General features: G+C 43.2%; 1 protein-coding gene and 1 pseudogene across 1 annotated transcript in view; both read right to left on the minus strand.

The window, feature by feature from the left end:
* The window catches only part of Cdca7 (cell division cycle associated 7), a 62,019-nt gene that overhangs the window by 19,441 nt on the left and 18,907 nt on the right, over positions 1-23,671 (minus strand). Inside the window, exon 11 of the mRNA XM_033756365.1 lies at positions 13,652-13,837. Coding sequence (XP_033612256.1) covers positions 13,652-13,837 — 186 coding nt within the window. The remainder of the gene's footprint in view (positions 1-13,651; positions 13,838-23,671) is intronic.
* Positions 17,336-18,089, minus strand: LOC104850234 (annotated as a pseudogene).

The raw sequence follows: 23,671 nt of genomic DNA on the forward strand, positions 1-23,671 counted from the left end.
GGGGGGGGGGGAGAGAGAGAGAGAGAGAGAGAGAGAGAGAGAGAGAGAGAGATGCCGTTCTATCGTGGGAAAAAGAAATGTATCATTTACTTTAATTGGGATCCAGGGGATGGAGGATGAAAAAAACAGCTCAAGAAAGTTCTCCTTTGGAGCTAGGTCTACAGGGAGAATGCTGAAAGCCTGTTTTCATCCTGCTGCAATTGCTAAACTGGTCCTTGCTGTAGCACCCTGTGGTCTCTGCTAAATAGAATGAGTGTAAACCTTGCCTCTTTTCTAGCTTCATCTCAGCGACCATATTCTGCCTGAATCCGAGATGGCTGAGAAATTCCACGTCCCTCCACCCAGAAAATTCACCCTAGATAGGACTTTAATAAACCCCACCTATTTGAAATGAGGAATTCTGTGATCTTCTCATTTGCGGAAGGGGAAGTTGAAGGGGTAGCACAGAGAGTCTGAAGTGGATGTCTGCCTTCGTAGTACAGGGTGCGGCAAGCTTTCCTGCTGTTTTTCTCGGATGATGACTCCTTATGATCCCTTAGCATACAGTTTGGAGGCCATTTGAGGCCTCAGAATCAGGAGCCACGTTTGCTGAAGGTGATAGGTGCATCCACACTGGAGCTCATTGAAAATACAAAATGGAAAGACATCAAATGCAGAAACCTAAATGAAGGCATAGCTCTTTCATTCCAGTGAATAATCATTCAGATTTACAAAACTGAATAATAAGGGAGCAAATCTTCATTTTACAGAAGGATGCACCATGGGATTTCTTTACATTCCGAGTTTCCCTGATGCATAAAACATATGATTAGATTTACAAAAACTTGATTTATACCGTTTTTTAGGAAAACATCTTTGCAGAAAGATTAGGTATGATTAGATGCAGAAAGAGCTCTTCTCAGAAGGGAAAACAAATGAGCTTTGCTAACGGGAGATGGTAAAGTTAATAGCCAAACACTCTTTGTACCATTTGACAGAGTCGAATTGAATTTGGTGGAGTTCTTGAAGGTTTGTTAAGCAAGTCCAAATAACTGCTTACAGAGATGAGAATGAAAATCCTCCTGAAATGAGTGGTGTCCAGCCCCTCCCTAACTCTTGAGCTCTAGAAAAAAAGCCAAGAGGCCAACCGTGCCGCTGGGAAATGGTGCACTGTGCCTCATGTGGGGCAAAGGCACCCTGAAAGACACACTCCTCTCCTGAACACCACCCCTCCCTCTGCTAGGAGGCAGAAGACTGTTAGAAGGCAGAAAATCCTGGATGGCATTGAGAGCCTTAGGCTGAGGCTGAAGGAAGAAATCTATCATTCTGAATTAATAACTTTGTTCCAAGGAGGTCTAAGAAGACTTACAGAGCCTGCAGAAGAGAGCTGGGTTTTCTAGTTGCAATTTCGCTATTTTCACAGATGCCTCTTTCCTGTGAACCTCCGCCATGTATCGGGCAAACAAATGACCACGTAGACGGTGTGTATCACAATTTAGGATGCTGTGCTCCCTGAATAGTAAGAACCCATTTTATTTTTAAATACAGACTCAGAATAATTAGCCAGCGTAACCTTTAAAAGAAAACTTCCCATACCCTCTATTCTAATAAAGAAATACTACTTGCTCCGTGTCTAGGAATTTCTGTCCTGTTGTGGTCTCATTCCTGATTTGCTTTGAACCTTCTGGTCTGTGGGAGAAGAGGGACGGTAAGAATCTACATCCAGCTTCCTTTCTCACCCTGTCACCCTCCAACAGCCGCACTTCACGGTGGCCAGAGAAGGCGGGTGTTCTCCATCTCGCTCCTCTCCTCTCTCTCCCCACAGACTTAGAGCTACGGCGATGTTGAAAACCTGTGCACCCGTCCACTTCCGTCAGCTTCCATCTCTGTTCGTGCCACAGTATTTGTTTGTGTTCTTACACCCGTTCTGGTGATGCGGCACACTTGCAGCTCATGAATATTTGATACCGAATTAAACAATTTGTCACTCTATTACATAAAGAATACAATTTAGTTCAGAGCAAACCACTGGAAAGAGAACTTGTTATTATGATACCATGATTTTATTTTATTTTATTGTAGTGTTTTGATTGTCAAATAGACAATACATGTCTTTCTTCCTCTCTCCCTTTTAATTTTTTTGCTGTTGTTGTTGTTGTCTAAAAGAAGAAACCCTGCCTTTTACTTTACAAGCTAAATTATTTATTTTCATTTAAATAAGGAAAAATACTTTGCTGAAATATTAAATTATTTAATTTGGGACAAGTGGAATAATAATATTTTATCATGAGACAGTGCTTCAAAAATTAGAGAGGAAACGTGCTCTTTTACCAAAGGATAAAGAAGATAGTGTTTGTATTTGTACTTGATAACAGTTTAACAAAACTTAGTTCTGGACTGAGGAGTAGACCATGCTCTTTAGTGGCTAACCCATAATAGTGTCTTGCGCATGATGGTTATTGATTGCTGGTGTGGATTCACACAGAGAGGCATGGATTGAGTATGAATGTCTGGTCTTTTCCAACAGAACTGCTTCTTTGTACATCTGATCAGAGCGCCAACTTTGAGCAATGATGAAAATAACCAGAGTCTTTTCAGACAAGCTGGGCACACTCTTCAGTCCAGAGCTGACCTAGGTGCAGGGAAGGCAGACCAGCTCCAGGGGCTCCCCTAGGTGCCCTGCTCCTTCAGGTACAGACTGTACTGCTGGTAATGACTTCGGCAGCCTGCATTCCCATCCCTCAGAAAGAAGCTCATCACTAGTGGTCAGTAAGTGGAGAGAGGTACTCTGAGCAGAAGGGTCCTAAGTCCATAGATGGAGAAGGTTGTTCACAAAAGTGGCATGCATCTGTGTTCTTCTGTACAGTCAATTTTGCTTAACATTACTATTTTCTTGTTTGATTTTTCTTTTCCCTTTAATCTGACCAAAGTAAAGTAGGAAATGGTTTGATAGCTGTTTAAAAATTTAGCCTTAAAATGAATCAAATTACTTAAACCACTCCTTGAAATCATAAAGACTTTTTCCTTTGTTTTCACTTAGTTTATTAGACTTAGCCGTGTAAGTCATTTTAAGCTAGAGAACCAGCTCTCTAGCCATTATTAGTTGTAACTACCCCAAGTATTTTCATCTCTTCGTTTCCTCCCTTAAGAATTTCTTTCTTTCCAAGAATCAAATTACTTTATAAAGGTCCAAGATGATAGTCCTCATGCCCAATATTTGCTGGTTCACACTTCAATAAGAATGTGTTTTTCTTTAATTCAAATACTTCCTTTGATGTATAATTTAGATAAAACCAGTATTTGTTGATTCACACACTTAATACTGAATGTGTTTTCATTTAGTTCAAATGCTTCTTTTGATGTATAATTTGTTTGGTTAAAGCCATATTCAGACATAACCAGGGAAAATAGACCCTTTCATTCTACTTTACTGTATAAAATACCAGATATATTTGAAGTTTCTCTGTTATATTTTATATATGATGATACTACTGTATGATATTCACAAAAAACTGACAAAAACATGTGGTCTGTACCTGACATTCCCTAGAATTTTTGTTAAATTTTCATTATATTTTCAAGAATATGGCAGAAGGACAATAATGATCAAATTATGCTTTCTCTTCAATAATCTACTTTAAGTCAACAGGTACTGGATATGTGTTTATTTTCCACCATAATTAAGAATTTATGGTAGTCTCCTGACTATATTTGAATTAATCAACTATAATGCCCTACCTATCACAATTTGTATTTTAATATTAGCTTCCCATCTTTGACAACTAATTCTAAAAGGCAACTAACTCGGAGATAGATTTTGTCTTTTAAAGATGAATAGCGCAAAAGCTGGGGTTGTGGATTTGGGCCAAATGAGGGGTCACAGCTGCTTCTGCCTTCTGCTTGATCTGTGGATGGGGGATTATTCAGCTGGTTGGTCAGTGTTGATCATCTGATGCCACCGTGTCCACAACTAAAGAAACTGAAAAGCATGATCTCTAGGTTGTAACATTTGCATTTCCAGGTAAAGATCGGTCTACAAAACAAATTTGGCTTTTGGGGATGAAATCATTTAAGATGACTCTTCTGAAGGGGCTCATTAGCCAGCCAGTGTCACCAGCAGGCCACCTGATGGGAGTTGTTCTCATCTTGGGCAGGACGGTCCTCTGCGTTATGTTGCTAATTGATGCTGCTGTTGCTTTTTGGTTTTTGCACAAGTAATCTGATTTCTTTTCTTGGCTGCCTTAGTATTTGTTCTCTCTCCCTTCCTGTGCCTCTCCACCAACAAGCACCAACACCAACAGCCTCTCTTTCTCCCTCCCACCAGTCCTCCATCCATTATCCTTGATTCTTCTTTCTAGCTTGATGGTTCACCTCCCTTCTTCTCCGTGGTCCTCACAAATCTTTCCTTCTTTGACTTTTGCTTACTTTGACATTTCCCTCAGCTACTAGTTGTTAAATCACTTTAGGTCTAGAACTCCTTGGAAACTAAATTTGCCTCACTACTCCTAGGAGTTAGGGAGTCTCCTAAACTGTAAAAGGATCAAATTTGATTGCTTACTTATTTGTTTGTTTGTTTGTTTGTGCCAGGGATCAAATCCAGGGCTTCGTGTATGCTAGGTAAATGCTCTACTACTGAGATATACTTCCAATCCTCAGGTTTATTTTTTTTTTTTTAAAGAATGTAGTTGCTCGTGGACATGAAGAAGACGAAGGTTAAGAGGAAACACAAAGATATCTGTAATGTAGGTTCTCTAGCAGCTCAGTCAAATCTAAAAGACCTTCAGAAGATAAAGAGTAGCCTCAGAGAGAAGCCAATTTCTCTTCTGTTGAGTCCATGGACCAAGAAAGGCACTAATAGGACTTGGCTGACTGTTCATCAACACCTAGGAGAGAGAGTGGAATGGTCACCACAGCCTCTCATCCAATCACTCTTAAAGGAGCAGCTTTACATGAAATGCAAACCACACAGGAATTAAAGGTTAACCACAGAAAGATTCAAACTGCTCTAAGTCTCAGTAGAAATTAAGGCATTTAAAAAATATATTAGGGAAGGCATCCAAAGGATATAATAAGAGGCCAGGGTACACAGAGTAGAGAAACATTAATCAGAAAGGCTTTACTTGTCTTGCTTTCCTCTCTTGTTTTGTTTAATCTATTGACCATGTGGGCAGAACATGATCCTCCATACTTAGTGGGTGCTTGCAGGAATCTCAGGAGAGTCTTCCCTGGTCCTGCCAGTACCTGGCTCTCTCGTGGCACATGTAGGAGCCTGTCTGGATTCTCGCAGGTGAGAAGGCTCTTTGCCTGAGCCAAGGTGGTCTTGCATGCAACAGCTTTCTGTAGAACCCAGCCTTCCTCAGACCATCCTTCCTAGGTATCCTCCAGGTCAGGGCCAAACAGGTGTCCTCAATAAATGATTGCTGAACTTCACTCATCCAGGACCTGAGTGAGGGTTTAATTTGAGATGAGCCCCTATGTGTGTGACGCAAAAGCCAGGAAAAGTTCTACCATGAACTCCAAAACCCAAAGTTAGCCTTGATGAGTGGAAGGGAGTGGTAGAGATTCTTGGACTTGCCTGAAGCCTACAGAAGAGACGCTCAGGCCTAGTCCAAACCCTGTTCTTGATATCCACAGTTGAACAAAGGCTCCCTCCAGACCCTTCTGCACCTCTGGGCCTGCCAGCTTCAGCCAGAATTTGTGAAGAACCTACTCTAGGTCAGACCCTGAGGATTCATAAGAGAGACTGCCAGACCCAAGACCAAGTTCTACAGAGAACTTTGAGATCCAGAACCACCTCAGCACAGGCCAAAGAAGCCCTGCCAACCTGTTAGCCACAGTCTGGTTTGTCACAGGTTAGAGACCACCACCACCCCCCTGCCACCCCAGGAGCACTATGGGGGCTGGAAATGCTGTGAAAATGCGTGGTCCCAAAGGAGAAAGAGGGTGCTTGCTGAAGATGCTCATGGATTTCAGCATCTGCCAAAGCACTTTCCACCTCCGCATGCAACCTATTCACAGCACTTCGCTTGGGAAGCAAACCTGTCAAATGACCTGAGACCACTTGAAATTGGTGCCGTGCCTGCAAAGGAGGAGGGGTGGCAGTGTCTGCATCGTGGGTAAAGCCTCTCTGGGGGACAATTTCTATTTGGGTTCGCCCAAGTTCTTCGTGTTTCTGAATCACAATAGACGCCCGCTATGACCATAGTACACTCTGCAAGCCCAGATCCTGCTCTGGGCTGCATGCAGGAGGAAGACCTACTCCTTTTCTGCCACATGTTGGACTGTCCTCCGATGTGAGCTTTCAGCACAGAGGGACAAGGTCTAAGCAGCGGGAAAGCACACAGTACTTCAGACATCTCCTGAAGCTGTTAGCAGCACTATTGCAGAACTTATGCTGTCATCTAAGATATCCGCAGACACTTTCATTGTTCAGACCAGCTCACCTTTGTAAAATAAACAAGCCTCATCAATTGTGCCAGCTGAGATTTTCTTTGCATTTCACGATTCAGCTACCTTATGTGTTTTTATGGCAACCTCCCTCCCACCCCCCACCCCACCATTTATCACGTCATCTTATCACAGTCTCTTCGGGAGACGCAAATAGCACACTAATGTTTCCTTTTGTTAGGGCGAGTTGTCAATCTCCTCCAAGAGGGAACAACTACAGACAGCTCTTTCTTTTGATAATCCTTCTGACACTTGCCTGAGACTGGCTTATCCATCACACAGAACGGGGCTGGGGGAGAGGTGCGTGCCGACAGTCAATCAGTGTGGATGTCACTTTGTGTCCATCAAGAAAATGTGTAATGTGAACTATCATGTATTTTGTTCTAGTAAATAGCCTTCCTTTCTTCCTAAACCTTGTCTGGTTTTCGTGGGCTGACAGTACAAACACAACATGCAGAACTCTGCCCTTTTAAAAAGCAACTCTGAAAGCTGTCCTCTTTGTTCGGCTTTCAGCTTTCGGATGTACTGTTATTTTCAGTGACAAAATTGTGGGCCCCACAAACACCTGACTCAAAATGCCGCAGTTTGGATCAAGAGCACCTCATTGGAATTAGGAATGTTGGGTCTGGTGTGAAATTGCAACTAAACTGCACCATCAGCCATAACCTTCCAGCCACCAGAAATCTTTCCACCAATAACAGTCTTCACCTCCTAACAGTCTTCAACAACAGACGCAGAACAATCCACAGAACTTGCAGAAGGAAGCTAAGACTATGCAGCCAGAAAAATATAATGAAGTCAGTATAGGTCAACCTGGCCCTGGTCACAGGCTTCATTTCTAAATTTTCCTTGGAAACTTTTCTTTTTCCATCTGATAGAGGAAGAAAGAGTGAGGTAGGAGGAAAGATTGGGGAAGGCAGAGATGGGAAAAAGAAAAGAGGTTTTATCTTTACATTTGTGTGCTGGGTGGGCAGGCCACTCCCTGACTATGAATTGTCCCATTTTGTTTTCTGGGAAATAGAACTGGATAAAGGCTACCGATTGTGACTGTCCCCAAGCCTGGCTAAGGTCTGTGGCTAGTATTTTAACTGGACCTGTGATACATTCAGATTCAGTATCTAGGTTTTTAGGTGGAAAAAATCTGTAGAAAACCTAGTTGTCCATTAATAGGAAAAGGTTAATAAATTATAGGGATTCTTGCTATGGGAATCTCTGCTGCCAGTCAAAAATGAAACGGACATTTGAGTTCTGCCGTGGAGAAGGTCCACTAATAAGCCACTTTCTACGTGATGACACAGATAGCACATCCCATCTTTTATTTCTAAAGCATGGCACTAATGCCAACTGCTGATGATTAACCTAGATGATGAGACCATAAAAAGGCATTTTTTTATTTTTCACACCCTTTGCACTTTTTAGAAATAAGTATTTATTGGCTTGGCTCTTAAGACAGTAAGATAGGTTTCCTCACTTTCACTCACACATAGACTTCTGGCGAGAGAATTTCAGGGAAAGAAAGTGCATGTGCTTTCGTGGCTTTAGAGAACAGAGTGGTTTTGTTTTTGTTTTTGTTTCTTGGATGTCTTGGATGTGCTTTCGAATGGAAGCAAAAATCCATGTTTCAAAAGCTCCCAGGCCAACTTAGCTGAGAAAATTAAGATTTTGGTGTTCTCTGCCAATACGAGTGAATTGAATTGAACTTGTTTAAATGGAAGAGAAACTGGTGCTTCTAGGTCTCCCGCAAAGATCTAGAGACTCCTTGACAAAGAAATAATAATCCCTGTGGCTTTTGGACTAAAAAGAATTCTGTAGCATTGATGTAAACAGACAACCTAATAAAAACTCCTTCTACTTTAAACACTTATCTCTAAGAATTATCCTCACTTGTCTTTTTGACTGAAGAAAAAAATCTCAGTGTTTAAAACACACATAACTGACCAGGAAAATGTACTCCTGGATGAAATTTCACAAACTTGCCAACCCACAGCATTGGAGTTTTGTAAGAGAATCCCATTCCTAATGAAAAGCAGCAAGCATTACGCAAAAATCCTGGGATTGGGTTGAGTAACAAGGGCAGTGATATTCATGGATTAGAGTGGAACGAAACGCACTGTCTTCCCAGGGTGCATCCCAGTCCCATGAACTGAGGATATTACCACTTCCCTCAACCAGAGCGCTGGAGCCTGGTACTCTTGTTTGTTTGTTTGCTTAGATTTGGGGTTTTTGTATTTTGGTTTTCAGCCCTGTAAATTAAAGACATTGAGCCATCTGTGAAAAAATTTTCCAACAACTGAAATGAAATCTAGTGAGAATTTTTAAATGACTTTTAAAATTAAATCACCCCATGTGTGAACCAAAACATAGCTTATGTCTCTTGGTCCAAGATTGGGCTGTATTGGGACCACTGGAATAACAGCAGCCTAGAAGGTATGGCCATCTACACACACACACATGCACGCATGCACACACACACACATTATCACATGAGTGCATGCTACACAAAGAACACAGGATAAAAGAAGTGGACAATATAATATATTAAGAATACCCTGCACACTGCATCTCTTTTCATCTTCGTAGTGCGTCCACCTTCCTTTCTGATTCCACCAAGGTGCCCCATGAAAAAACCTGCAGGGTGGGGGGTCTGGGGAAGAAAAGGAAGCAGCTCCTGAAGTTCCCCCTGGCTGCATGCATCCTGTAGAAGATGGAATTGTGGATGCTGCCCATTCGGAGCCGTTTCTCCAGGAGAGAATCAAAGCAAATGGCAAAGCCGGGAACCGCAGTGGGGACAGTCACTAGCAAAAAGGAGCGAGTGAAGATGGGAAGCCGTGACTTCCGAGCTGCCTCTTCCCAAAGGGTACTTGAAATATCTCACCAAAAAACGCTTGAAGAAGAACAGTCTATGTGATTCCTTGCACGTAGCCACTAAGAGCAGAAAGAGTTGCCAATTACATTACTTCCCGATTAATCGGAGGATGAAGAGGAGGAAGAAGAGGGCTAAAACTCCTTTGTCGTTTTCTTTATGAGTTCTTGAATGAAACATGGGAACCACGAAAGATTACATATGTGTTACTCATAACTATCAGGCACAGTGGTGTGTGATACTTAGGAGGTGGAGGCGGGAGGGTCCCTAGAGCCCAGGAGTTCAAAGCCAGCCTGGGCAACATAGCCAGACCCCCGTTTCCAAAACTTTAAAAAACAAGAATACTCATAATTCATTTATAACACAAAATAAGATTATAAAACCTTTTGGAATAAGTTTGCTCAGGGATGTTACCCTAAGAGCACTTAAATATAATCATAAGGGAAAGATAAATGTTTATCAGTAATGTAGCTTACAAGTTATGCTACACCTCACATGAGATGCAGCCCCAGAAAGTGGTAGTTTGGGAGCTGGGCTGTGGGTCAATGGGAGAATACTTGCCTAGCATGTACAAGGTTGTGGGTTTGATTCCCAGCACCATCCAAAAAAGTGAGGTTTGGCCAGGGATTTAGCTCAGTGGTACTGTCGCCTGTCTTGCAAGCCCAGGATCCCGAGTTCAATCCCCAGTACCAAAAAAAAATTGAGTTTAGTTTTATACTTACTGGCAGAAAAGTATTATATAAAAAGATAATTATATAAAATTTATATTTAACATAAATGAACTTTAATTGACATTAGAGAGCAAGTTACATAAATATCATTAAATAACATGTATGCGTCTAGTATAATATTATATAAAGTAAAAAAATCAGATTTGTAGTACTACATGAAGAATCTGGCCTACTTTTGTGAAAATATGTGATATACATGTAACAAAGTTTAAAGCTGTAGAGGGGGGGCTAGGGATTTAGCTCAGTGGTTCTGCCACCTGCCTGCAAGTGCAAGGACCTGAGTTCAATCCCTGGTAGCAAAAATATAAATAAATAAAGTAATAAAGCTATAGAGGGAACGGAACACAAACATGATATATGTCGGATGTGAGGCATTATATGTATTAGAGTATAAAATGATAAGCAAGAGATCAGAACATGGTCACCTGTGGTGGAAGGTTTGCTGAGAGAGAGTTGCTACCAAGAGACTTGATCCACCTCGCTAGGTACAAAAGACATTTCGACCTAGGTGCTAATGACAAGAGTCAGCATGATCTCTAAAGCTTTTTTAAATGTTGAAATATCCATTTGTGATTTGTGCTCCTTTCTGTACGTGCATTACAACTGAACTTTAAATAGATACATATTTATATTATATGTCTATATTATATATATATATATTCAAATATATGTGTATATGACCAAAATTATAAGAATGCTCTTTGGAAGATATGGCTGATTTTTATTCTCAGTCTTTCTCTCTCACTTAAAAGTTTTACAACAATCACACATGTGTTTCTCTCAGAACCTGACAATATAATAAAGGAATTACTCAGAAAAACGTCAAGCCATGAAGACCACGATGAAGACAGATATTGTGGAGATGGGAAGGAGCCCTCGGGCTGGGGAGATGGGAGGGAGGAGAGGAGATGAGAGGTAAAAGGGTCCAGATGCAATGCGAATGTGTCCCTGTCCCCCACAGGGTGTCTGTTCATTACACATCACAACTGGGTACTACTAAAGGAGTTTGGGAAATAACCCGATCATAACCAATTTTCAGAACCGAGATATAACCTCCCTCTGCTGGACTCTTAATCTGTGGTAGATATTTAATATCCATATCATGTTTTCCGCGCATTCTAAAAGTGCCCCCCGACCCCAGGGAGATCAACAGTCCTCCTCCGGTGGTTAAAAGGCGTGAGTAACATGGAGACCTAATCCTCCTGCCTCATTAGGAAAACATCCGGCCCAAAGAGGTCATCAGCCAGAGCAGTGTCCAGCCCTGGAGGGAAGTGGATGGGAGCGGGGATGAAGGGAGCCCTGTCTCAGATTCCTGCCGCTCTGGCCTAGAAGTTGAAGGTCTCCGTTGAGGCATGTTGCTGTGTGCATGCCAGGCTCTGTTTATTTCATGTTCTGAATGATTCCTTTTTAACCTACCAAGTATTTATAGCCCATAGAAAGTCGGAGATGAAAGTTTTTCCAACGCGCAAAAGCCACAAATGACAAAATCTTGTTAGAGTGGCCGAAGCCAGGAGGGCTCTCAAGCCGGTGTGTGTGTCCATCCGTCTGAAGCCCTGTTCATTACGACGGAGCTTTTCTGGGCTGGTCCTCAGAGGAGAATGGGTGACCCTAGGAAACCAGTGCCACCACTGTGTTGTGAGCTGAAGGAGAGCCATTGAACACAAACAAAAAGAATGCTTCAAGGACGCACTGTAACACAATCAGAACCATGCCACAGGCTCTGATGGCTAGAGGGGACAGCAGGAGTGACACAATTAGGGACAGGAGTGGTTCAATTTAGGGGGAAAAAACCAACAGAAGTATGTGGTCTGCCAGATAAAGAAGCCGAGTTCTAAAGCACCCCCAGTAAGCAGCTTCCACAAAGCGCTGACCATGTGCACGGAGCAGCCTCTGCAGATGGCTCTTTAAGGCCCACTCCGAGCTGGCACTCTCAAAAGAGTTCGGGGGCAGCAGGCTTGCAGGCAAGGGAGAGCACAGCTGCGTGAGAACGTGCATGTGCCCTCGCGTACCAGAGGCAGTGCGGGCCAGACAAAGCCCGACCTGGCAGGACTGGTGAGTCTCCAGCTTATGTCTGCCCTCTTCCTCTTCTTCCCTGTTCTAGCCTCCCCAGCACTCCCGGCTTACGCATTTTGAAGTGATGAGCCAGTTTAGATGCCGGACTTCCATTTGTTCAGCCATTTTGGCTGCAGAGCTCCCCCACCCCGTCAGTGAACGCTTTCCATCTAGACAACCACGCTCAGAAAATAAGGGCTGGTGATCTTCTGGAAGTACAGGTTGGAAAAGCTGCACTTTTCCTCCCAGGAATGCTAATGATGCTCACTGTATGCCCAGTGACAATGGCCCCTATGGGGAATAACTAGGGAAGACATAGATGACGAAGACAAGCGGAAAAAATGTTTGTCTTCACCAAATCATTCTCCTGGAACCCAAGACTCAAAAAATTAATTCTTTTTTTGTCTTTCTTTCCTTTGAGAGAGAGAGCGAGAGAGGGAGAGAGAAAGCGAGAGAGAGAGAGAGAGAGAGAGAGAGAGAGAGAGTGTGTGTGTGTGTGTGTGTGTGTGTGTGCGTTACTTGGGCCTGGCACATGGTATGCAAGTGCTCTACCAGTGAGCTACACCACCAGCCTCCCCAGGTCAATCTTAATCAAGATGTTCACAACTCACCTCCCAAAATGATTGGCCCATCCTTGAACATGCTGCTGAGGTTGGGGACAGAAGAGAACTCTCGTGCACTCTGTCTCCTCGTGCTGCTCTTGAGTTTACAGAAAAAGAGCCTTGGGTATGGAAAGCCAACTCTCCAGACACTAAACAGAGTCTAACTTCTCTTACAGTTCGTGGGGGACATTTTCCTTCTTCAAATATGAGTGCAGTTTGCAACGACATTATGAGAGGAATGGACGTGCATCTTTTAGAAAACATAAATGCTGCCCATTTTACAGACTTTTTGGAATAGAAGGCATAAAAGCAATCTGCCTTGGCAAAAATGCATTCTTGGTACTGACCGCTTTTTTTTTTTTTTTTTTTTTTTTGCCTCTTATGGAAAAAAGCATGTTGTATTGGATTTGGGGTCCCCTCATATGGCTGTATAGTCTGTGTTCTGAACAAATCCAGGGGACAGTTCCCAAGTAGACAGTATGGGACCTATCGCTCCATGCCACCAAAGTAAACACGTGCATGCCAAGGAGGCTGTCACCCTGAATCCATGTCGGGACTTGCTCTCTGTCCTCTTCTGTGTGGTGACTCAGGTACAGCGCCAGTGCCAGCCTGCGCATGCCTGATTCTCCGTCTGTCCCGTGTCCCCAAGCCCATCTACCACAGAACCAGGATACGGGTGTTCTGCACTGCCACCTAGCACTAAATTTGCCTGCCTGCCCCTCCGCGATGACCGTGATGGTTCCCATATATGGAATTTCTACCATGAGCTGGGCCCTGTGCCGAGCGCCGGACTGATGCTATCATTTAGTCCCTTAGACCTCACCAAGAAATGGGTCCAAAGGCACAGGCAGAGCCCCCGAACCCGGAGGCCACGTTCCTCCCATGACTGTGGGCCACTGCTCCAGTCCCTCTGGCCTCCCTTCGTTCCAAGCAGCTCTGCTCCTCGAATGTGCTTTCCCCTTCTCGTTGCTCCTCACCTGTGTGCTCTCTTCAGCATCACTTTCTCAAACCAGGCAAGGCCACCGTCCCCTTTCTTCCCCGCGGGCATGGTGCGTTGTTCTGTAGGAGTCTTTGTTCCGTGTCTGCGCTGCCACGCTGTGAGCCTCACAGAGGCGGGGCTGTGCCCATCACACAAACCACTGGGCTCCTCGGACACCTGAGGACTGAATGAGAGAGCAGCCAGGGAGGGAGGATTCGAGCGAGACAGACACTGAAGTAATGCGCAGCTTCATCTGAGTCCTCTTCAGATAAACCACTTCTAGTCTAGCAGCCTGGGATTCTAATCGTAAAGAAAGCTCACATTTATCCTTTCCTTCAAAAGTCAGTTTTCAGGTGCCTGCCAGGGTGCAAACCCTTCAATCAGCCTCCCTGAGGAGGCCCAGCCTCCCTTCTGCACTCAGCTGGCTGCCTCCTGACCTCCTTCCCCAAAGAGCACTTCTCCACCTTTCCTTCTTGACACAATTCCAGCCTTCTGTCCCACAGGGCAGCCGTCTTCCCCAGATTCTCCTGGGTGAAACACAAGGATGTTCACCGCTTTTAATGTCACCGTGACTCGGTCCCACCACTAAGTACAATATTACTCATTAGTTTCATGTACAGTGATCATATTATAGTGATATAATACTCTGTGACAATCTTGATACTTTCAGCTGACAAGCCAACAAACCTGACAATCTCATTTTAAGGCATCTGCAATTTAAAGGAAAAAAATGTACACTCTAATGTCATCATGCCCTCCCCGCGTGAGGAGGGGTTGGACCCATTCGGAGTACGACATTCTGAGATGCTGTCAGAATTCTTAAAGTTAAACAAAAACCCTCTTGGTGTTACAAGTGAGAAGACAATAGCAGCTACTACCTGAATAGATAACTGTCACTCCAGATGACAGTCTACGGCTATTCAGTCATTGCTTTGAGGGGAGTCAGGCTGGGGCTACAGAAGGTGCTTCTGCTGGGTACCAGAGTCCAGCTGCAGATGGGGTGCGGGCCCTCACCTGGCCTGGCTGGTCCCTCATCGTGGGCCAGAGCTCTATGTCTGGTGAACAGAGCCCGCGGGTAGGGGTGAAACAACGCAGCCCAGTTACATGGTAAGGCTGTCTTAACCCAGAAAACCACACAACAGAGCTGTGTCCAGCCGTGCCTCCCCAAGACTTAACGTTTCCATTCAACTCTGTTAATAAAAATTTTTTTAACCACACTTGCCTCCAATCAGCATATTTTCTGGCATTTTCACACCTAGGCTGTCAATCAAAATTAATGACTTGCATTCTTTTTTAAGAAAAAAACTTAGACTCATGCTATAAATATGAGAGCAAAAAAATTCTGATCCTTCTGAAGAGAAAGGATATCCAGGAGCTTGTAAAAATCATCCACTATGCTCGCCTGGAAGCAGGCACGGTGCCCCGAGGCTGGCTTTGAAAGAGCCAAGCGCAACCTGCACCTTGGGCAGACCACACTTGCAGGGTGGCCTGTGTCTGGGATCATTTCCCAGCCTTAATAAGAAGCTCTGTCCTTCCCAGGCAGCAGATGAGTGCCCCTTCGTGACCCCAGCACGCGACAGCACCGAGTCGCTGAGAGGACGCTCACCTTTGGGGAATAGAATGCTCTAATCTTGATCCTGTTCCCACGGCTGCAAGAATGCCCCCTGGTTGTGTATCCTTGGTCCTTTTTCTTGTTTGCTTTTGTGGTCTGGGTACACTGATCCTCTCTGCCTGGGCGAGAGAGCTGCGTGGGGCCCCAGGGCTTCCCTCCCTCGCCTCCTCATCTGGGTAGCAGGCTTTTTCAACCCCCAGTCCTTCTTCACAGGTAGGAAGCACATCACAACTCATTAGTAATTTACTGCTACAGTAATTTTTATAATTACTGCCAGGAGGCCTCATTAAATTTGATCTAATGAATAAATATTGTATTTTTCAACGTGATTACCAGAACAGCTTAAGCTGAGTGCCATAAACAATTATTTTCCTCACTACTCAGGATGTCGGTGACTATTGATTTTTATTTCATAAAGAATTTACTGTAGTAATACCAATATAAATGAATTCAGGAATAGCAGCACCCACCATGACAATTCACAAGGAACAGTAAGCCCCAGAAAAAGCCGGAGGGCAGGCAAGGGAGGCAGAAGGAAACTCTGGCCGGAAAAGGCCTGTGCCGAGTGTCTGTGGCCAGGGACATGGCTCCCTACAGACAGTGCTGCTGCCCACTTGGGGGTCGTGAGCCCAAGGTTCCTGACAGGGTGGGGATGGAGCAGCTCCGGGCCGAACAGTAAGGCATTTTATAAAATCAAGTCAATAAACTCTGCTCAGTTGAAATTTTCCAAAGTAAAACTTAAGAACTAGGGTTACTAAGAGGTTTTTATCAAACTCTAATTAATTATTCCTCTGCTTCTTCAGTTCCAGTGAATAACTTGTGCTCTTCTGCTTCTCCTTATTTTATTTTTTCTTTTCTAATTTCATGTAATGAAATTTCACGTTTTAATTAATGGGGTGGACATCTCCCCACCTCCTTGTTTGTTGCCCTTAACATTCCGTCTCTTTGTATCCTAAGCCACTGTGAACTGTGTTGAGAGTCTCCCACGTCTGATTTCTTTTCAATTTGCTCCCACAGGTGTCCGTCACTTCTCTGGCTCATTGCTCAGACAACTACCTAGAGCAGTTGGCCTCAACCTTGGCTCCATAATAGAATCAAGGGACTTTTCAAACATGCTGATGCCCAGGCCCTTCCCCAGAGATCGTGGTTTAATTGGTCTGGGGTAGAGCCAGTCTATAACTATTGTTTTTGACTCACCAAGAGACTCTAATATGCAGCCAGAGCCTAAAATCACTGCCCTGTAAAGGAAAGGGTGAAGGCTTCAGACTAGAGAAGTGGGGTAGGAGCCAAGTCCATCCCTACAGACCTCCAGAATGGCTGCTGATGGTCCTGGTGGCTTAGCTGTTCCCTCACAAAGCTTATATGTTGAACCCCTGCTCCTTCAGAACGTGAGTGAATTGGGAGACAGGGCCTTTAAAGAGGTGCTGAGGTAACATGAAGTCATGTGGGTGGGCTGTAATCCAACATGAAGATTGTGCCCATGAGACAAGGAGAATAGGTCACAGACCAATATGGAGGGAAGACACACAGAGAAGTCAGCCATTCAAGCCAAGGAGAGAGGCCACTGAAGTAACCATCCCTGCGAACAACTTGTTCTCAAACGTCAGCCTCCAGAATTGTGAGAAAATAAATTTCTTTGGTTTAAGCCACATGGTCTGTGGTTCTTTGACTTTTTTTTTAACTTTTATTTTCTTTCTAATTGACACATAATTGTACATATCTATAGGGTAGAGTATGCTACTTCAATACATGTACCTGTTACAGCGTGATCAAATTGGGTTAATTAGCATAGCCATAATGTAGTGTGTTGTCACAGCAACCCCAGGAAACCAGCACAGTGAGCTTCACAGATTGTGGATGGTGGAGCCCAGAGACTCTGGAGGTAGACAGAGTGAGAATCAAACATGGATTCTGGAAGGGCCTCATCAAAAAAACTTTTTTTTTTTTTTTTTTTTTGGTACCAGGGATAGAACTCTGGACCTTATGAGGCAGGCGGTGGAACCAAATCCTCAGCCCTAAAAACATTTTTGAAGGACAATTTTTTTTCATTTTTATGTACAGAAAACTCAGCAGTATACATTTAACTCAGCAGTGATGGGTTCTTTAGCTTTGCCTTTTCCATCTTGGCAAAGCAAGCCACAGTCTTTGGACCTGGGATGTTGCCTCCCCGAGGAAGTGGATCTCACCGCAGCTGTCATTGTGACTGGTCCTAAGAGCTTCCACCAGCTTAGCCAGATCCTTTCATTTTCTGAGTTGACCTGTGTAAAGGCAGTGGTGTTGCATGTCTTCCTGTGGACTAGCCTGGCTTCCCCTTGATAATGCAGTGGGGATCCCCCAGGGCAGGCAGGCAGACAACCGGCCCAGTGGTTTCTATGCCAGGTACAAGCACCACCAGCTGAGCCTTCTTGCTCTCCACCAAAGTGGTAACTTTTAACTCCTGCATGAAGGACAGGTTGTCTCTTCGTGGCAAAATCCCCTTCGGCAGCCTTCTCCCCTGCTCAAGCCTACAGTCTCTACTTCTGTTCTTATTTTTTCCTGGTCTGGATTTGTGGGCCAGCCTATGTAATTGAGTAGCTATTTGTCTGTTCAGGGGTGGATGGACTGGTTAATTGCAGGAGGCTCTGTCAGCCCCTTTAGATGATGGCCCTTTGTCACTGCAGCCAGATGTAGCAGAGCCATTTGACAAAGCAGGTTAGATCCCTTCTCCAAAGCCAAACTTCTTAGGCATTTTCTCAAACAAGGGAGATACTGCCTTCTTGGACTCCTGCTTCTTCTGACAGCAGGAGTCAGGCCACCACCTTCTTTGCTTTCTTTGTTTCAGCATCTTGGGCAAATGGAAGAGAGATATAAGATAATTCTTATATCACACTAATGAATTGCATAGTCAGGAATTTAGATGGGTGTAATAGGCCAATTTTTCTCTGTTCAACCTGGTCTGAGGCCTCAGGTGGAAGACTGGAAGGATGGGGTAAGTCAAGAGCTACGGTCCAGGATCCTCTAAAGGTTTCTCTTATCCTGTGTCTAGTGAGTGATCAGCCATTACTGGGACCTAAGTTGACACTCACTATTAACCAGAATACTGACATGTGGCCACTTCATCAAATGTGAGCTTCCTCAAAACATGGAGATTGGGTTTGGTGGGCTGGAATCCACAGCAAAGACACAGATTCTGTTCTGCTTTTTTAAGCCAAGACTTCCAAGCTCATGCAAGTCAGTCAGTCACAAAGGCCTGTATACCTTCAAGGGAGAAGACACGGACCCTATGACTAAAGAAAATGAATAGTGTTTGGAAAACCAGGTAGGACAAAAACACTGTTGTGGCCATTTTTGAGAAAATGCAATCTGCCATACCTGGATATATTTTGAACCTCTCTGAGCCTCTTTTTCTTCATCCTTAAAACTGGAATAATGTAGATTCATTCATTTGGTTGTCAAAGGGTTAAAATGGTGGCTTTGGTGCACAAGGCCTGGCACCTAGCAAGGGCTTAGGAAATTCAACTCACTCCTACTATCTTTAAGATCAATGTGCTTATTCTAGCCTGTCCTTGAGGGTTGATCGCAAGGCTCAGAGGTTGCTTTCACTTGCCCAGAATGACATTCCTCCTTGACTTTCTCATTGCCAGGGCAAAACACCCAACACCCACAACTTAATAGAGAGAAGGATTATTTGGCTTATGATTTTAGTTGATGGTTGGCAGGCCCAAGAAAGGAAGGACATGGTGGAAGGGCCTAGGCAGAGAAAAGCTGCTCACATCATGGTATTCAGAAAGCAGAGAGCAAAGGGAGGAGCCACGGAGGGAGATAGAATCTTCCAGGTCACCCCAGTGACCCACCTTCTCCAACAAGGCCTCACCTCCTAAGTCAGCGATATCAACCCCATGATTCAATCACCTTACAAAAGCTCTGTGTATGAATGCATGGGGACATTCTCAATCTAAACCATAACATTCTGTCCTGGTTCCCAAAAGACTCACAGGCATCTCTACACAAAATACATTTGGTCTGGGCATAATGGCACACATGATTGTCTAAGCGCTGTGAAGCAAATCCCAGAAGTTGGAGGCTAAGCCCAGAGGACTGCTGCCAGTTCAAGGCCAGCCTGGGCTACATAATGAGTTCAAGGCCAGCCCAAACTACACAGTGAGACCCTGTCTCAAAAACAAAACAAAACAATCCATTTAGTCCATCTCTAAGAGTCACCAAAGTTTTAAGTTTGACAGCTCCTTTAAAGTTCAAGTCTAAAGCCTCCTTTGAAACTCAAGGCACAAACTCTTAGTTGTGAGCCCCTGTTTTTTTCTTTTTGCTGTTATTGTTGTTTTGTTTTTCTAAAAACACTGCAAACATAGTAGCACAGGGTAAATATTCCCACTCCAAAAGGAGAAATAGAGGGATTGAAAGGAATACCAAAGTAAGATGGAAACTGGCAGAGCAAACATTAAGTCCTAAATATTAAATACAGAAATACTAAATCTGTTGAAAGAATAAATAGAACTCTTGAAGACACTGATGTAGGCAAAGATTTTATTTGACCTTTTTTGTCCTACATAAATTGCAATTTTGTATGATTTGCCTATTTTAAGTATCCAATGATAAAGTGTAGGAATCCTCATGGGTTGTAAAAACAAAAAAACAAACAAACCAAAAAACAGACTCTATGAGAGAAAAAGAAAAAACACAAAAAAATCAGAAAACCTAGTAACCAAGAATCCCATTAAAAGAGCACATTCACAAATAAATAAACAAAAAGGGTAAAACTAAAGAGAGTGCATTGTTTAAATAACAAAAAAAACTACCCTGGTAAAATAGAATAATAACTTTAATTGAAAAGTGCCAATCAGAACAAATGAAAAACAACAACAAAACAAAAGACACCAACGTATATCATTGTGAAATTTCAGCGCAGGAAAATAAAGGGATCCCAAAAGCCTCCCAGAAGGAAAACATATGTTCCCACTACAAATATCTTCTCATTGGTACAATAGATGCTGGCGAGCAAAGGAACAAAAGTATAAAAATCCTGAGAGAAGTCTCAGTTGACTTCAAATTATCTCTCCCACCTAACCACTAATCAACTTTAAGGTCAAAATAATTTTCAGTGTATGCCAGGATTACCTCTTAGCCTTTCTGAGGAAACTGCCCAAGGACACACCCCACAAAATGAGAGCCAAAGTGGAGGGGGAATGTGGCTCACAGGAATACTGGGTCTTACCCATCCTAGGGTGACAGCTGAGGGACAAAAGAGAGGAGCAGTGTAGTGGCTTCAAAAGGAGAATGAGGAGCAATCCAAGTAGTAAGCCGAGTGAGAAAGAATGAATAAGAAGACGAAATAATTAAATGTGTGATAAAGTCTATATTTCATGTTCCTTTCCAGAAAAGTGATAACATAAAAATCTGGGAGATGCTGACATTTCTAAAAGAAAGTTAGGAAAGGAAAAGTAAAACGCGGGCCGTTGGTGGTGGAGCTCAATGGTAGAGTACCACCTAGCATGCAGAAGACCCTGGTTCAACCCCAACACACATGCACACACACACACACACACACACATTGTATAATTCTGACCAATCTATGGAGTATAACAGTAAAAAATTCACTTGATAATGATACTATGATCACTCCCCATGAGAAGCCAAAGGTTGTGATCAGGAAGAAAAGGGAGGGAAATGTGACCATAGCAAGTCACTCTCAGACGCACCATCACCTTGTTTATGTCAGTGCTGTTTACTTGCTCTCCATCTGTACGAGCACCTCAGAGACAGGCTCCAAAGACTATATTTACAGAACGAAAGGTGAACACCATCATCCTTAAATACCATCATCCTTCATTGTGAAAAAAATAAGAGTTGCCTGGAGCTGGTCGTGAATGTGGGAAAGGGAAATTGGAATGTGACAAGATAGTATCTCAAGTTGAGAAATCAAGATGTATTAAGAAGGAAGCATCATTGGAGATATGGAGGTTATTTCTTGAAAGTTATAAAAACTGAAGTTAAGTGGGCCGGGGATTTAGCCCAGTGGTTCCGTCACCTGCCTCACAAGCTCAAGGTCCCCAATTCGATCCCCAGTACCAAAAAAAACCCCAAACAAACAAAAAACTGAAGTTAAGAGTGGTGCCAGGGGCTGGCATATAACTCAGTGGTAGAGCACTTGACCAGCATTCCCAAGGCCTGAGGTCCAATCCCCACAGCCTCAAATTTTGAAACTTAAAAAAAAAAAAATCATCCTCTGAGGAGTAGGGATGTAGTTCTGGAGAGATGGGGAAAGGAGCTGTTGCTTCTCAAGAGAAATCCTTCAGATATATTTGACTGTTCTAATTAAATGCATGTGTTTTTTTCATTACAAAAAAAAAGGATCCATGAAAAAGATATACTAAAAGTGGCTGCCCAAATAAATGTAAATTACTGTCCCCTTTTATCCTATTTTATAGGGTAATGTTTAACAATGAGTCTTATTTACATCATTTAGATGTTAAAAATGGTAGCACAATCTCATAATAGTAACAATACTCATGTTCAGTACCTACCAGTGGCCTAATTCTTAACTGTGATGATTTATGAGCAGAAGGATTATGGATGATTTTAATTATGAAATTCCCATTTTCTATAATAAATAATTAAAAGACATTTTATAATCTTCAAAATATATTGGACCAAAGATAAATAATACATTTTAAATATGAACATATTTATTTCTCATATTTCTTTTTTCTCTTCCCCAGTGTTGGAGGTAGCATGATCAAATGAAGTGCTGGCTATCGTTTGTCCAAGACTAGGTATTTCTTGTTAATAAGGCAGTATCAGAATGTTCGTATCAAAATGGGTAACACAAGCCAGGTGTGATGACAGACACCTGTAATCCCAGCACTCTGGGAGGCTGAGGCAGGAGAATCAAAAATCTAAGCCCTGGCTGGGCAACTTAGTGATTTAGCAGGATGCGTTTTTGTAATAAAAAATAAAAAGAGGATGGGGATGAAGGTAAGTATGAAGGCTCTGGGTTCAATCCCTAGAACTGGAAAAAGGAGAGGGAGGAGGAGGGGAGGGAGAGAGGGAAGGAGTAGGAGAGGGAATGGGAGATAGAGAGGGAGAAGGAAGAAGCAAAAGAAGAGGAAGAGGAGGAGGAAGGGGGAGGATAAAAAGGAAAAGAAGGCAGGTAAGACCAAGACTAAATAGGGTGGTAGTTCGGGTATTAATATTTTCAGCATTTAGAGACTGAGGGTCACAAAGTGTCTGATAAGCACAAAGAATGAATAAAAGTTCTCAAGGGTGCACTAGTGAGAAAAGTTTCCTTCAAAATATTATGTTGGCTATAAAGCATTTGGTGTAGTACCTCACAACTATAACAGTAACTCAGGAGGCTGAGGCAGGAAGATGGCAAGTTCATGGCAAGTCTGGGTAATGTGGTGGAATCCTGTCTCAAAATAAAAAAACAAAAAGGCTGGAGGGTGCAGGTCAGTGCTTTCTGGGTTCAATCCCCAGTACCACAAAAATGAGTAAATAATATTAACATCAATATACAAAACTAGCTGTGTATCATCAGTGCTTACTAAAGAAACAGTCAACGCAAGATACACAAATACATAAGAATTTACAAGATTGGCTTTCAATGGCCACCCACAGAATCAGGTGTGGGAAAGTGCAAAAGGTCTCTGTGTGTGCTGGAGATCCGAAGGATCCAGTCAAAAGCCTGGAGCTCATTGTAGTGTCCCAGGCCAGTCCTTATCAGGAAGCCCAAGGGTCTGTGCTGGATGGAGGCTGAACTGAAGGGTCTGTGCCAGCAGGCAGGAGTCAACATCCAAGGCGAAGCGGAAGACTGGAGCTCCTCCAAAGAAACAGAGGTGAGCCTTCCCCATTCCTGTCCCTTTCTTTCCATTCCGGGCCTACACGCCGGAGCGACTCACACCCAGGTTGGGTCTCTGTCTTCAGTGAATTCCTTGAGCCACACCCAGAACTATGCTGATCCAGTTTAGCTGGGTGCTTCTTACCCAAGCTGACACAATCAGTTAACCACCACAAGCTGTGTGTCTATACACCAGTAATGAACACTCGGAAAGTGAAATTAAGAAAACAAGTCCAGAAAAAATAATATCAAAAAGAATGAATTTGTTAGGAATAAATTAACCAGAGGAATGCACAGTGGAAGCTGTAAAGCATCGTTGAAAGAAATTAAAAGGCATTATTATTCATGAATTGAAAAACTTAATGTTGTTAGGTTATTCTCCCAAATGGAACTACAGAGTCAGTGCAATCTTTACCAAAACTCCAATTACCATTTTTGTAGAAATGAACAAGCTGTTCTTAAAATTCACTTGGGATTGGGCTGGGAATTTAGCTCAGTGGTGCTGCCCCCTGCCTCTCAAGCACAAGGTCCTGCATTTGATCCTTTGGTACCAAAAAAAAAAAAAAAAAAAAAGA

Source organism: Fukomys damarensis, unplaced genomic scaffold (genome assembly GCF_012274545.1).
Source record: "Fukomys damarensis isolate Sample0158 unplaced genomic scaffold, DMR_v1.0_HiC HiC_scaffold_26, whole genome shotgun sequence".
In the NCBI taxonomy this organism is placed as follows: Eukaryota; Metazoa; Chordata; class Mammalia; order Rodentia; family Bathyergidae; genus Fukomys; species Fukomys damarensis.